General features: G+C 35.1%; 1 protein-coding gene and 1 long non-coding RNA gene across 3 annotated transcripts; both read left to right on the top strand.

Annotated features, from left to right (window-relative positions):
* Positions 1-2,309: 2,309 nt before the first annotated feature.
* LOC128207478 (uncharacterized) lies at positions 2,310-4,955 on the top strand. 2 transcript variants are annotated; one of them, XR_008256714.1, is made up of 5 exons: positions 2,310-2,513; positions 2,742-2,802; positions 3,337-3,492; positions 3,617-4,040; positions 4,395-4,955. It is a non-coding gene; the product is annotated as an uncharacterized LOC128207478 (long non-coding RNA). The 2 variants fall into 2 exon arrangements; XR_008256713.1 differs by having other exon boundaries at positions 2,739-2,802.
* Positions 4,956-9,676: 4,721 nt separating this feature from the next.
* Positions 9,677-11,841, top strand: LOC128207289 (dynein light chain 2, cytoplasmic-like). The gene is made up of 2 exons (XM_052910130.1): positions 9,677-9,875; positions 11,263-11,841. Exons 1-2 carry the CDS (start codon positions 9,692-9,694, stop codon positions 11,535-11,537), a joined length of 459 nt encoding a protein of 152 aa, XP_052766090.1. The 5' UTR covers positions 9,677-9,691; the 3' UTR covers positions 11,538-11,841.
* Positions 11,842-17,166: the final 5,325 nt, after the last annotated feature.

Here is a 17,166-nt window from a genome sequence, read left to right as displayed (position 1 = left end):
TGGTCCGTGATTTCCGTCTTCTACGTCACTCGGTGAATGCCACTCGCTAATGTGGTACGACATGCCAATTAGTGCATATACCCATGTCACTTATCGATTTAATTGGGAATAAAGGTAATAAAAGAAGATGTACCCTGATCATAAACAGATCTTACAGATAGGGGAAGCCATTGAATGCCAATTAAGAAATTTGCAAACTGTGAAAACACCGAAAAGGTGCGTATATTGTCACGTTCGGTGCTTAGTAACCTTCAATATACTAGTAATCGATTAATTATTTTATTAAATAAAAAAATCGAGTATGGACACTCATCACGCACATCTTGTAAACTTGGAGATTTTCATGAACAGCACACGTTTAAACACGTGCTTATAACTGTCATTTGCTGCATAAAACACATTTGATTGATTTGGTTCATTATTTGTTAAAGGCAGTTGTAATATATTAACAGAATAATGATCGTAAGTTATACAGTGAGACAGGTTTTAAAACTGTATTCTGCGACCTCTGTAAAGAATATACTAGAGTATGTACTAAACAAGGCAATTTTAAAAGTGAATAAAGGGTTTATATTTCGTGGGATCTTGAATTCGTGGATCACCCAACCCACGAAAACCACGAACATTAATGCCCCACGAACATTAATGATTTTCCAGTATATAAGAGGAAATTACATACGCAGTTTCGTTCGAAACTACTTGAACAAACCAAGGTTTTATTAATGTTAGAACATAATTCTATTTAATGTTCATCCTCTGATATATATATATTAGTTTATTTAATTTAATTACTTAGAAGTATTGAATACTTTTGTACATATATATTTGTATATATACACTCATTTGTTTGCATTATCTGTTACTTTACATACACGTTGACATTATATGTTATATCATTATGTGTTGTTGACGATGTACATTGTACAAGTCAAAATAAATTGTCTGTCTGTCTGTCTGTCTTTATCATATTATGGCTAGAATTAACGTCTGAAACAAACAAAATTAGTTCAGGATTCAACATAAAGTATTTGGAGCTATTGTCCATATACATTGGCAGATAAGCAATCACAACCGAATGAAATAACACAAAAGCACGCATTGTGTTTCCCAAATTATCAACATACCAGCCGCTAAGAATACAATATGACATTCAAGGTTTTGGGGGAACGACAAATAACATGTACACTCATGCATATACCTGAAAATGACTATATGCCAGAGAAAGCCAGATGAACAGGCTCAGGCAATACATGAAAATTGTTTGTCGGCATATTTGTTCTGGTGCCGTAGTCCAGGGTTGAGTATTGGTACTCGGTTTCTCTCTGCAGTTTCTTTTAATTCCGTTTGCATGTCTAAAAAAGTAATACTTGATTTGAAGATTTATTTTGTTGCACGGAACCGTTCCGTCTAAATAATATTATAATGCAATTATAATGGCACTGTAATTTTAATACTACATTTTTTCTTAAGAACGCAAATAATTGAGTACGAGATCGACTCTGCATTTTAAAAGAGGCATATATTGTAGTATGTTAAATATGTTCATATGAGCATAGTTTATCTTACCGAAAGCAAACATGCTAGCCTAGCTAAGGTCGTATAGCCCCGGGTGTTAATTATGATACAAACAAATCGACATATTATAATAATCTCACAGGACTTTTTAAACATTGATAAGCAGCAGACATGAACGTCACTCCAGGCAGCATATCTCAATGAAATGTTATTTATAAAACAAAGTATCATTTGTTAACTCATACCAGGATTAGTTCCCAACAATTGCCAAACATTTCCGACGTGAATTGAATGAATACCAAAGAAAAAAATGCGAACAATTTAGCATGCCAAAATTAAACACTTTATTTTACTTGGACGATGCTTTGCTAATTTGAACCATAAAATAAAACGTTAAGAAATGAATTCATGCTTGGTGTGATTTTTAATGAAAAAAAAAATGAAATGGTCAAACATGAGCTTTTAAAGATAACAAAATGACGGACACATCTAAGAACTTTTATTAAATTATTTGTTTTCTTAATTTTCAATCTTATGGTCAAATATTTTGAATACTTATGACATTTGATATCCAATTTATATAGAAATGGAAAAGTATAAAAAAAAATATTTTGAAATAAATGTTAAATATTTCATGAGCCTCAGGGCCATATCGTTTATCTTTTTCAAGACAAGGAAGTGTGTTACAGGCATTTGAAACACGTCATTGAATTTTATAAGTATCTGACATTGATTGTCTCATGAGTTGAGCTGTTTCTAATTTTAAACCAAACACGCGGAAAGTATATATAAGGACAAATTGTTATGCTGGTTTGTCACGACATTCAATTTGAACGAAAGTAATACTATTATTCTTTCCATGTTTAGAACAATCATGGCAAAAGTTTTAATACATGACTAAACTTGTAGTTTTGTTTAAAGTGAAAAGTGTGTAACATGTAGATATTCTTTCAAAGGGTATTGACAAGGAATTACCAGTTTCACAGGTCAGCGCTCAGGTAATGCATTACAGTCTAATATTTTAGGATATAATTGAGAGCCAACATAATATATTTGTATATAATATTTTAACACCCCAACTTCAAGTCCTTAAATGAACTGCTTTTCGGCAATTGCGTATATTTTCCAATGACCGCAACCTCTTTGACTATGTTTGGATCGCGAATCATCGCATATCAATATTTATGTCAATTGAAATTTGTTAATCTGTTTGTCTTTTTCAGCAGGCAACGAATAACTTATATCAAATGTTTCCGGTTACGATCGGGTCGTTCATTTACAGAATAGGTAAGAAATAATTACTGTACGTTATTCGGAAATAATTGAAGTATGTTATAAACAATTCTTCAAAGAAAACAAATGAACTTTTGTTGTAAATATAAGTAATGAATTGCGTCATTGATGGTTGTCATTATCGGGTATTTGATCTCGGTTGGTTAAAGTCCTTCGGACTCCAAACACTTAAACCAGCTCAACTGCGTTCATACCCCGACAATGACATCAATCCCGCGATTCATTCCTTAAATCACTTTCAGTACATTTACAATGCAAACACAATAAAACCTGACAGGTGACTTGATTTTATAAAAAAAAACATAGAAAGGATGTAAAAACTGTCGGCGATGTAGACTTATGGACATATTAAAGCTGTATGTTAGATTATAATCTAATATTGATGATCTAGAATGTTTATCACATTCGATTTAATCAACATTGCCGAAAGTTTGCAAACACATCAGACAAATTATAATAAAAAATGACTGAATTAATTGATATGATGCTATATGGAAAATATATTGATATTGTTACTTTCGTTTTCAGCTAACAAGGAAGTATTTCGCTTTCTCGGAAGACCTGTGAGCGGGCTAAGCACTCCATTGCATTAAAATGGTGCATACATGTGCTTTTCTATACAAATGCAGTTTATATGTGATCATATATTTTATGGAAATTCATGACGTGATGGGAGCTCTACCAGTAAGTATAAAACGATTTTATTTTTGTAGCATTTTAATGTGTATGTCATATAAATAAAGTGTTAACACGCTTGTTGCTGTGTTTAATCCATTTGCATAATATGAAATAACATTATGTATTTCAGTTCCCTATCAGTCAGAGATCTCATAGTGTTCGTCCGAACAGTTGTCCTTCCGGAAAATACTATGATGAGGAGACTAAAGGAAGGGGCAAATGTAAAAAATGTTTTGTATGCCCTAAAGGTTACACAGAGAAATCGCCGTGTTCCATGAATGCAAATAGGTCTTGTAAACCATGTACCCTTGGGACTACTTTTAGTGACAAACGTGGAGGAATTTGCCGGAACTGCACAGTTTGTGAAAGTGGTCAGTTTATACGGAGACAATGTTTGCCCTACAAGGACACAAGGTGTCGAAATTGTACCGAAGGAAAATATGCGTTAGACGGAAAAGGCTTTTGGTGTAAATACTGCTCGGTTTGCAAGGACAATGAAGAAGAAGTATCCCCTTGTACCCCATTGCAGAATCGAGAGTGCAGGATAAAAGAAGGTAGGAATTACTTAAAATAATTTCAATTTTACTTATTTCCTTTTAGTATTTTTCCTAAATTTTAGTTTTAGATTAACGCTTTATATTGACAAAATATATTTTTGAATTCCATATCCTATTAACCATGCGGCAAATTTAAATGAAGTAAGAAGACGGAAGTGAAATACATTTTAACAGCTCGTATTAGTCCGTATTTATACTTCCCTTTTCTAATTTTTAATCGCGTTCATTTAAATGAGATAACAAATAAGATGGGTTTATCTCAGGAAGTTCATGTACTACATCGCATCTAAGGCACTGTAGTGTTCTAATGGTAATGTTTTAATTTTCACTGTTGCCAATTCTTCATTTCAGAAAATTCGTTCAACACGACCAACCCTTGGAATACCCAACCAGACTACACAACGGATTTTAACTTTTCCACACGACTCGTCCTCTTCTCTCTCCTGTTAGTTGTTTCTTGCTCTCTCCTTATTTTCGTATTTGCAACTGTTTTTCAAAAAATCATTACAAGGTTTCCAATGATGAATCTTAAAGTGTGAATTGTATCGTTTCTAAGTTAATATACGTACATGAGTATTAAGTTAAGACTGTATTGATGCCAACATACATGATCAGATATTCTTCTGGTTTGATAGTAATAAAACATTTAGAGTACAAACGTGAAAAAGAGACCATTAAAATGTATGAAATCCAGCAATAAATATATGTGTTTCTATTCTTGAGATGGGATCCTTACATATAAACTATGTACAACACCAATACCACGCGCACACCTTCAATTAGATCGACCAAATAATTTTTGGAACTCGAAATACGCAAACATATTTTGAAAAACCCAGCAATGGATCTAAGCATGACTTTCAAAATCGTTTAAGGTTTATTTCAGTTATATAAATATGCGATTATGATTTATTCCTTTTTTTGCAATACACGATGACAATTCGCAACACAGTTGCCATGTTTCAGTTTCACATTTCGTATGAACAATACGAAACAAAGGGCATAAAACGTCCGCTTATTTTAAATGGCCACAAACATTATGTAACTGGCATACAATGTATAACCAAACTTATTTTGGAAACCCTTAAGTTTATGTATTTTAAGTCGAATCCCAGTTTTAAATAGAATTAAATTCTGCTCAATTGTTTGTTGCTGATGTTCTATGACAATTCACCACATTGTTCCATTTTCGTATTCACATTTTCTGAAAATATTACATGGATTTATATTTAACATTGAATCTGTTCTATAATAAACGAGTTAATATTTCTGCAAATCAATTGGCATCATTGACAAAGGAATGCGTTCAGACTGTGTAATTCTATTATTATTGAATCAAGATGTAGAATATCTGAACCACAATAATCGTGCCATTGGCGGTACATTCAGAACTCCTCGGTCATTTTTATCTATTCTCGTAATCATTCTTCCCGAAAATTTGGCGGCGTTTTTACGAATTACGGATGCCAAGGTTAGGCAGGTGGGAATCCATAATAAGATCGGATTCGGATTCCAACAAACAACAACAAGCAAACATACATGGCAGTAAAATGACTCATTTAAAAATAAAATAATCCATCTGGAATCCCATTTTCTAAGAATATTTACAAAACTTGTCTTCGGAAAGAGTCTGCAAACACGCTATAGCACTTTGAACGATGTACGGAGATTTAAATCGATGTTTTTGAATGCATCATTTGAAGCTAAGTTATTATTACTATTTCTAGACAAGTTGTCATATTGATTGTAACAAAGATCTCAAGTGTTATATCATTGTGAGCTGTTTCTTTTTTAAGACTAAACGATCTCGGAGCAATTGACTGCTAAATTTGTTTTCCATGAGAATTCTAATGGCTTGATTTCAATCGTGTTTTTGAAACCTACATTGAAGTGCAATACAACACGAAGCAGATGGATGTTTTAATAATGTTTATACCATATGCCATTATATATGGTTAAACTGTTACATTTTTTTTAAATGAACCAAGAAGATAATTCTATAATTACTTAAGCACTCATGCAACCGAAAATCGCAGATATAAACGGCATTACTGTTTAATCATGAATATGTTTAGAACCAATATTATAATACATGTCGGTAGTACATCGAGGGTAAATGCGAAAAGGTTCTCAGTGACATTAAATAAAAAAGAAGATAGAACCTTTTCGCTTTCAGCATTCGACATACACCATCGTTAACTTTTCAATGCAGTTCAACTCTATGAATGTATTACATAAATCATAGCGTGTTCTTTTTTATACCTTTTTGAAGGAAGTATATTAAACTATAGATAACTGACTGTTTTGACCCTTGTTTCAACAGATAAGATAATTAAACAATACAGATATCGCCAAGGCTTGTTTTTGCACAGCTGAATGGACGGATATAACGCGTGCTCTTTATTTAGATTACCAGGGATCTCATAAAACAATGCAAGTTACCAGCGTATAAAATCACGAAACATAAAAAATAGGTGGTTCTTATTCTAGTATACCAACAAGTGAGAGTGTAGTTATATTCAAAATTAACCATTCGGGTTAATACAGTAATAAATCAGTTGTTTACCGATCGACTTCATACAGTTCACCATTGCATATTTAATGACTATATTTAACAATATAATTAGGTAATTTAAAATGAACGCCAAAGTCTTCATTATCATAGAATTCATTCGCTTAAATATGTGTAATATGAGGTAATGATTTGCAAGTATTTAGGGCATGTCATTGAGTGTCAGAAGTAATCTGAAATCGATTGTCTTCGGAGTATCAAATGTTTGTTCTAGCTATTTAGATCATGAACTGTTTCTATTTTAAGAACGCAAAACCTCTTGAAAAAAACAATTTAAGGCTGATTCCGACCTTGGCTTTTGTCTCAAATCTTAAATTGAACGACAAATAGTGCAAATCATATTTGATAAACTAAAAAACCTTTTTGAACCGGAATTGCCCGTTTCAATTGGTGGTTCTCAGGCATTACCTTTTGATGATTATTTTTAAGGCTATGCATGTATATCAGTAAATATAAACGAAACTAACGCACCTCATCGAAGCAATTAGATCTTGTTCACGGTTCTGATATTAGTTATCCTATCAGTTCATATGCTATTTGTCACTTTATTCTTCTTAGGTTTCAAGTTGGTGCATGTAATTTCTATGTTGTTATTATTTATAAATGCTGGGACAACTGTTAGGATATGCGGCCATACGAACTAATTTATTTCCCCAGTGATTTCTTGATTGTTTTCATTGACCGAGGCAGTACCTTAATGTTTATCAAAATACTGCTTCTTTTTCTTTGCATTTAGTTTGTTCTTCCGTCTTGCATTCTTTGTTTGTGGCCGTAAACTCGTTCTGTAAATACTTTGTTGAAAATGCTGGGACACGTATGTGGTAACAGCCAAACAAACAAGTTTAAACCCACGAAAGACTCGTGTTCCAGTGAACTTGTGTTCCACTGACCGTTCCAAGGCGGTATCCCATCATCCATCGTATCAGCTATTTTGATGGGTATGTGGTCTGTTTTTTGGTGTATGTTTTTGTGTATGATGTGTCTTTGTGTGTGTGTGTGTGTGTGTGTGTGTGTGTGTGTGTGTGCGTGTGTGTGTGTGTGTGCGTGTTTGCGCGCGTGTGCGTGTGCGTGTGTGTGTGTGTGTGTGTGTGTTTAGCTCGCTATTCGGCCTTGTGCATTTAAATAGGGTTAATTTCGGATTTCCGACTACTGAGTTTGTTCTTGTCATTTTCGTGTATAATTGGTGTCGTATTAAATGCTAAGTTGTGTGAGTTATGAACAACTAGGCCTGTACCTAACTAAAGAAGGAAAGAACCATGACGTAGTTGAGCGTGTAACCTTCTCCCCCTCTGCGTTCCGACTACTCATTTATAGTTAACCCGAACTCTTTCAAATTTGGGTTTCCTCCTACCACTCACTTTGGTCCTGAATACTCTGTATAAGGCCAATGTACAATTCGAAGAAGGGTGTTTCATGAAACTGAACATATACATTTTCATTTGCAAAAGCATCAAAAAAGAATGGCTTCATTACATTTAAGTGTTCATTGCCTGTCAAAATTGACACCAGTTAAACATTCATACAAAATATGAAGATAATAAGCGTTATCCTCATACAAACAAAAGCATGGTACACAAAAGAATTCTTCAAAAAAAATGCGGATGTTTAATATGGTCATAAGTTATAAGTGGGTTAGTTTTTATCGTTCGATCCGATCATGCTATTTAAATCATGATTTTAACATTTAAGGTTCCACAAAATCGGGACACATGCTATAACAACAACACCTGGTGGTCAAACAACATATCTTATATCCGTTAATGATAATTTCTTCTGTATGTCATCGTTACCAAAATGAATGTATTAACACCAATGCTGCTGAATATTATTTCTATCCGTATGTCTTTATTAACATGCGTCAACTGTAAGACTTGTTTAAGCTTTTGTTGTGCCCATTATCAATCATGCATCCGGAATGAAAGGAAAAAACTATGCCGAAACGACCCTACACTCCTTCTACACTACTGAGTATTAGGCCAAAAAAAATATTTGTTTAGGGTAACCTTCCCAAAATTTCTAGGTAGGGTAGGGAGGGATTTTCTTTTCTTTTTTTTTCAAAATCTGTCGTAGGTTCAGAGTATTTGTTTGCACATGGCAGTCTTTCCTACATTACTGTCATTGCCTGACTTTATTTTATCATATAAACAATAATTCTGATTAAAATCTGCATTTATCCGCCCTTCGTTACTCTTTATTCGCTTACGAATATTTTTTTTGCTCATAAACGGAAAAACATAGTTAGGTTACCCGAAACAGACATATTATTTTAGGCCTTATCGATGATTACGTAATCGGCAAATCTTTATTTTTGTTTCCGTGTTTATGCATGTCAGAGTGACGAGTAACTATAGGTGGACTAGAGTACTATTGATAAAGTTGTGAAATATTGTCTGCACCAATGTTTTGCTGTATTGTCATGTGATAAACCTTTCATAGTCCAGATATTTTCATGTTTATCCAGATTGATAAAAAGGTCATGGCAACTATGTAACAACTTTAGAACAGCTTTACCCAAGTTATTCAACCCATTCAAGTTATTTTCTAAACCTTTATATTAAAGCTGCACTCCCACAGATTTACCGTTTTTCCAATTTTTTTCTATTTTTTGTCTTGAAATTAGCAAATTTTTGCGTAAATATCTGCAAACAAGAGTTGAAAGACTGCTGACAAAAGATCAGATCGCTGATGTTAATATTTCCATTCCAAATTTAATGTTTTATGGCTTAAAACGTTACTAACGGAAAAGAAAATTGCATAAAACATCAATTTTGCAGCGGAAATATGAAAAACTGCGATCTGATCTTTTGTCAGCAGTCTTTTATCACTGGTTTTTAGATATTTACACAGACACTTGCTCGTTCCAAGACAAAAAATTGAACAGTTGTTAAAACGTTTAATATGTGAGAGTGCAGCTTTAACAACAATACATGTATATGAATATTTAATAAAACCTATTCACTTGCGTCGTTGAAGCCCTGCATCGGTTATCATCTTGTATAATCAAGTCATTCTGAATGCAAATTTAAACCTGTTCAATTGCCTGCTAACATACTTTCACGAGTTTATCAATATACGAATGTATCTAACAGTCCGTGGAAAATGGCGCGCTTTTAGATACAACTATACAGAAACGCATAAGCAGGCCAATGAAAGATCGGATGGTGGTATGGGATTTTACCTACCGACGAAACACTCATCCTCAGAACGATTTAACACACGGATTCGATCATTTGGTTTTATTAATATCTGGAATAAATCTGGTAAGTTCGCTTTTTTATCTTATTTAATCAGCTGTAGTAGTATGTCTGTTTCAGCAATAAAAATTATCCACGGTTGAATGAATGCCAGTGTAATTGTTGATATATAAGCAAACAGCTGCTATTTTTGTTTTCGCAGCAACCGACTTGTTTTCTTTTTTTGTTAAGACAAAATTAAAGTTGAACAAAACCAACCATAGCTATTTCAACGGTTAAATATATCGTTTTCTTACACTGACAAAGATTTAACCGAAAATGACTTAATACATTCAACGATGTGGTTTGTTAGGTTTTGTGTGTAGATGTATGTTTCGTACCATTTAAGAATTGACAATTTTGCTCCGGGCTATTTTATTCGTTTTCAAGTGGTGTCTGTATCCGGTCGCTGAGTACTACTTGAAATTTCTTTATCAGTTTATGAGTTGTTTAAAACTTTAAACGTTATTGTTTTCAAGTTGATAACTAACCTCGATGAGGATGATACTGTCTAGTTTGTATTCATTGATAGATTTTGGCGAAAATGTGAGGTCCTGTGGTTTGACTTCTTTAAACCACCGGTGATATTATATTATGTTTCACTGACCATTCCAAGGCGGTAATCCTTTTGGCAAATATATTGAGACGCATGTGTGGTATATTGTGGTGTTTGTACGTGTGTATATCTCGATCATGCTCTGATTTTATGCCTCTAAATAGGGCTCATTTTACGGTAAAGCAATTTTGATGAGGGCATGGTTTGTTTGTGTCGTTTGTATTTCTCCATGTGTTTAAGTTTGGTTTGTCTCCGTCTGCAGATAGAGTTGGGATCTCTAATCATACTTGGGGTTTACCTTTTCGTTGTTTATTATTATTTGTTTTATTGATAAGATTCCTCAAGTTAATGCATACTTTGATAAGATTTACGTTTTGCGTTTTATCTTTATTAAGGATTGTTGGGATAAGAGTGAGGTTTGTGCACATAAACTGGTTTAAACCCCCAGTAAATTTACATTTTACTGACCGTTCCAAGGCCGTACCTAACAATTCTCGATAAACATACCAATTATTTATATATATATATATGTAGTATTTATGCACTGTGCTGTTTGTAGAGTTTTGTGCTGTTCTATACTTCTTGTTTGTGATTTTGTGTTCTATGTCTTTGGCGTTTGCCCATTGCCACTAAACCGGGTTTATGTTTAAACTTTTTGCTACTGAGCATGTTTCTGTAGCTTTTTGCATAAATAATGGTGTAAATCATGTTATTATGTTTGTGTCTATAGTTCATTGTTGTTTGGACCCTTACCTTGTGTCCCTAAACAGGATTCATTTTTGGTTTGTCGGCTAATGGACTTGTCCCAGTATTTTTCAGAAGATACATTTCCAACAAGTGTCTCTATTTCTCTTGCAGCAATTATGACTGACAGGAAAGCCGTCATCAAGAATGCTGATATGTCAGAGGAAATGCAGCAGGATGCCATAGACTGCGCGTCACAAGCTCTCGAGAAATACAACATTGAAAAGGATATTGCCGCCTTCGTCAAGAAGGAATTCGACAAAAAGTACAACCCCACATGGCACGCAATTGTTGGCCGCAACTTTGGCAGCTATGTGACCCATGAAACGAAACATTTTATTTACTTTTATCTTGGACAAGTTGCAATTTTGTTATTTAAATCCGGATAAACTTAACATGCATCATGATTCACTTGCCAATTCAGTCCATTTGTGATTAATGAATCTACAAAGAAGTAAACTATTCGTATAGCGTATCAAGCTTATAACGTGTAACGTTTTAGCCTTGTCCAAAAGGATTTAAGAGTGATGTGTAACCAAGTAATGCAAAGCTGTTGTAAACCAGTCGTTGTTGGGCGTTAATTTTGTATCTAATGAGCAATCATAGAATGGTCAGTTATCGTTTAATTTCATATTTGTACATACTATTATTTTATAAGATGTATTGTTACTTTTATAAAACTTAAAACTTTAATGATTTTTGTGTTTTCAATACAGGCATCAGTACTTTGTAGAAAGAGTTAATTGGTACGTGGACTAGACAGTTGGTCAAAATCTAATGTAATTTTGTTTAATGACACCTTGATAAAAAACCAATGCTACAGCGACACACACAAGAGACACACAAGGCAACATACTTGCTGAATGAAATAATAGAAGATTTATCTTTGGAATATTAGCGCTAAGTACCATTTAACGGAGGCGTGCACAGGAGAGAGCAAGGGCATGTATAAATGAGATCTCAACCTAGCACAAATCCAAACAATTATAAAAAACAAACAAAAACACGGTATTATTAAACTCACTGTTGTTTTACTTTAGCGGTGTGTCGCTTTCTGTTTGTTTGATCTTTGAACAGGAGGTTGGTAGCATATTTGGCAACTGGCCTTTTCTCTGTATTTGCCATTTTTTTTATTACAACACTATCGGTGTACGTTTCTTTTAACATACCGTCATACTTTATGCCCACCCACCCCTGTCGCTGTTCTTAATAGTATATTGATCCATTTAAACATAATAGCACGTATATCATTATAAAATTTAAGCCTGTATTTCCAGCCAATGAAACCGCCCATCCGATCCGAATAAGAACCACGCTTAATGGTTTACAAATTTACTCACATTAATTCATATACTTGTGTTTCTCTCCTACAAAATACACACTAGTATTTAATTCAGTTAGAACATATTGTGTAAACTTTTGACTACGAAGAGCTCGCTGGCTTTGCATTCCGGAACTATTAAGACTTTACCTGATATGTTCTCTAACTATTATATTAAGACACCATACGAGATGCGCTAGGTCTGGTTTGAATGACCATACTAGTTTTATTTGGATATAATTACCCAGTTGACAAAAAATCCCCTAATGCATTTAAGTATGTCAAATGTCATTTGAATTTTACACCGATCTAAACGCTTTCATTTAGAGCAAAAAAGAGCTCTGCATGCTTTTAGTTTTATTTGAGCACACAGATTAATACAAAATAATGACTTAGTATTACATGCATTGATATAATATACGTTATATGTTCGATTCCTTACCTGGGTGTCATTAAAGTAGAATTAACAAATAATACCATCATGAAGTTTGTCTACAATCCATCTTAGTGGAATAATGGTGTATGACTTGTCTTAAAGAATTGGATAAACTAATGCCAATCAAACTAAAGAACACAACCAAAGCGAGTCTACGCCAAGACAATACAAACACAAGGATATTCAGTATAATAATGCTTGATTGTGCTTTCAAAGTAGTTAAAAACATATTCAATGATACATACGATAAGCTTACAATTTTTATTTCATAATCTTATGTCTACAATTCATGGCGCATTGAAGCAGAACTATTCAAAAAGTGTACGACAGTCCCGGGGACCTTCGTAAATGACGAACTATGATCGACTATTCACCTAAAGTAAGATGAAAGTGATGATAAAAACTGTATTGATATTTTTAGAATATTATTGATAAGGCAGTTGCACACATGGTTACTCGGTTAGATGGTCTGAGCTTAAGGATATGATACAGCCATGATATTAAGAATTAAATGTGCAAAGCTGCAATGGATACAACTAAACACATATATTGAAAGTACATATTCATAGATAAAAGTACAAAATTCAAATGTATTTCTAAAGGACTTTATCTATTTCATTTCCTGAGTCCGACTACGACCATAATTAACAAAATTCAACATAACCATGGAAACAACATGCGCGGGACCAGCAGCCCAAATGTTTGACTATGGGCTACAAGTGTGAGTATTAAGCATAACATGCACTTAACGGGAAACAGAATAATGATTTTGTTAGAAGTTGTGTATCGCGTTGAGTATCAAAGCCAATTATACATTCAACGAGAAACAAAACAATGAGCTTATTTACTAGCACAATTATGAAAGGCTAAAATACTCTCATCGCGAGACACAAGTATGAGTTTGTTTGCTAGCACAATCATCAAAAGCTAAAATACACTTATCGCGAGACCCAATTATGAGCTATGTTTACTAGCACAATTATGAAAGGCTAAAGTACTCTCATCGCGAGACACAAGTATGAGTTTGTTTGCTAGCACAATCATCAAAAGCTAAAATACACTTATCGCGAGACCCAATTATGAGCTATGTTTACTAGCACAATCATCAAAAGCTAAAATACTCTTATCGCGAGACCCAATTATGAGCTATGTTTACTAGTATTAAGTATCAAAGCCTTACATACTCTCATCGCGAGACACAATTATGAGCTATGTTTACTAGCAAAAGTATCAAAGCTTAAAATACTCTCAACGCAAGAAACACTTATGATCAAAAAAGCTTAATATAACTCTTAAGTCTTTGCAATCTTAAGCAATGCGGACAGTACCCTATTCAATTTCCGTTCAATTTTGACATTGCACCCTGATTCCAATCCTAACGTAATGCGAAGGGTAACTCGACACACTCATTGTTTTTCGGATGCTAATGCACCGCGAATCGCTATGTAAAGCTATGGTGATAGTACGCACAGATTTGACAATGCACGCTGAGTACATTCCAATTTAAAGCACTGCGGAGGGTCAACCATTTTTTTATATTCCGGAGTACATTCCTAATGCAATCTATATCAAGCCGGATAGTTTCCTGAACGTTATACGCAGAGCTTTGATAATGAAACCTGAGTTTAACCCTGATTTACTGCAGATAACACCCGACCCTGACTTTTATTATTCCAGATAACATTGAAAATGCACACAGAGTTGTAACTTAAGCAATACTGGCAGAACCCTGAATAAATGTTCGCACAATTATATCATTAAACACTGATTTCAATCGAGAAGTTTTGCGAAAGGTACCCCGAACCCCATTTTTTAATCCGGATAGCATCTCTTTTCATTCGAATTGGAAAGCTAAAGGAACGCGGAAAAGACTTCCGAACAGCATTTACACTTTAATTTCAATTTAGCTCTTACACACTGCAGACGGTCACCCAACCTGCAACATTCCTATTCCGGAATTTATTCTTAACTTCCGCGGAATGGCATTATTACGGATAATTACCAAATAGTTTACGCACAACATTGATAATTTGATTTCAATTACAAACCTAACACGCTGCGGACTATCACCTCACCTCCAAATTTTTTATTCCAATGTATATATTACTAATTCTCGCGAAATGGCAATCTAAAGCAGATAGTCCCCATTTTAATCCCAGCATGGAACAATTTATTTCAACTACTTCCTGCGGCCGGACACCCGACCCCAAACATTTTCTGTTCCGTATTTCATTGCTTAATGACAGTTTTAAGCAATGGGGATAATCCCTTGCCATTTTACGCAAAAAATTGGCCATATTATTACACCACTTACACGCAACAAACGGTCAGCCGACCCCCAACAGTTTTTTGGTTTAATTACAGTGCTTATTCACACCGAATAGCATTCTTAAGCAATATAGATAGTCCCCCGAACATATAACGCCCAGTACTGACAATTTTATAAATATTTTTTATTACGATTTGCATTGCTTGTTACGCAGAATGTCATTCTTAAGCATCGAGGATAGTCCCTTGAACATTTTACGAAGAGCATTAACAATTGTATTTCAATAACACACCTATCATATTGCGGTCTGCTACCCTACCTCACATTTATTACGAATTACATTGCTTATTCACGCGGAATGGCATTCTAAAGCAATGCGGATGAAATCAATAGTGCGGTAAGTGTGCGCGGCAGGTTTGGGTAACAATAGTTTGTGTTAGCATTATAGGCTACAACTCAGTGCTCAATGTCAATGCTGTGCACCAACTGTTCAGGGGAATTCTCAAAGTGTTTAAGGATGCAGCTGAAGGTTCGTTATCAGAAATAAAACATATGGGGTGTGGTAAGTGTGTAGAGCAGGTAAGTGTGCAGTTCAGTGATCATTGTCAATGATGTGCCTAAAATATTCAGAGGAATACCCAGAGTGCTTAAGAATGCAACTGTGGGTGCATTAGCAGTGTTTTGTTGAACACATTTGAATAACGTGGTAAGCGGGGCGGCGGGTTAGGGTGTAATTGAGTGCTCAGTGTCAATGCTGTGCCTAAAGTGTTCAGAAGACTACGCACAGTGCTTTATAATGCAATGAATGAGCAATGTTTTGAAGAATGAAAAAAATTGGAGAGTGTTGTAAGCGGGGGAGGCAGGTCATTGTGTAATTGAGTGCTAAGTATGAATGATGTGCCTAAACTGTTCAGGTGACTACTCAAATTGCTTTAGAGTGCAACCGTGCGTGCATTAGTAGTGTTTTGAGGAGAATAAATAATTGGTGGATTGGGTAAGTGTGGGCGGCAGGTTAGGGTGCTCTGTGCTCAGTGTATATGATGTGCCTGAACTATTCAGGGAACTACCCGCAGTGCTTAATAATGCTACTGTGGGTGCATTAGCAGTATTTTAAGAAATAAAAAATGGTAGGTGGGGTAAGCGAGGGGCAGCAGGTAAGGGTGTAATTGAGTGCTCAATGTGATAGAGTTGCCTAAACTGTTCAGTTGACTTCCCAAAGCGCTTTAGAATTCAACTGTGGGCGCATTAGAAGTATTTTAAGAAATAGAAAAGTTTGGCGGATGGGGTAAGCGGAGGGGGCAGGTCAAGGTGTAATTGAATGTTCATTGTAAATGATGTGCCTAGCCTGTTCTGGGGACTACCCACCGTGCTTGAGAATGCAACTCTGGGTGCCATATAAGTGTTTTGAAGAATACAAAATTTTGAGGAGTAGGGTAAGCGGGGCGGCAGTGCAGGATGTAATTGAGTGTTCATTGTTATTGATAAGCCTATACTGTCCTGTGGACTACCATCAGTCTTTCCGCCCCCGCTTACCCCTCCCGTCATTTTTTTATTCCTCAAAACACTTTTAATGTAAGGCACAGCATTTTGTCGGTTGGCGTAAGCGGACGCGGCAGGTCAGGGTGTAATTGAGTGGTCAGTGTTAATACTGTGCCTAAAATGTTAAGGGGACTACCCACAGTGCTTAGAAATGCAACTCTGGGTGCTTTAGAAGTGTTTCGAGGAATAAAAACATGTTGACGGATGAGGTAAGCATGGGCTGCAGGTCAGGGTTTAATTGAGTGCTGAGTGTCAATGCTGTTTATATGCTGCTAAATAGTTCAGATGACTACCGACAGTGCAACTCTGGGTACATGAGAAGTGTTTTGAGAAATGAAAAAATGACGGGTGGGGTAAGCCAGGGTGTTAATGAGTGATCATTGTCAATGATGTGCCTAAAATGTTCAGGGGACTACCCACAGTGCTTTAGAATGCAACCCTGCATTAGAAGTG

The sequence above is a fragment of the Mya arenaria genome, chromosome 11 (genome assembly GCF_026914265.1).
Source record: "Mya arenaria isolate MELC-2E11 chromosome 11, ASM2691426v1".
NCBI classification, from domain to species: Eukaryota; Metazoa; Mollusca; class Bivalvia; order Myida; family Myidae; genus Mya; species Mya arenaria.
This window is presented reverse-complemented; position numbering and strand designations above follow the sequence as displayed.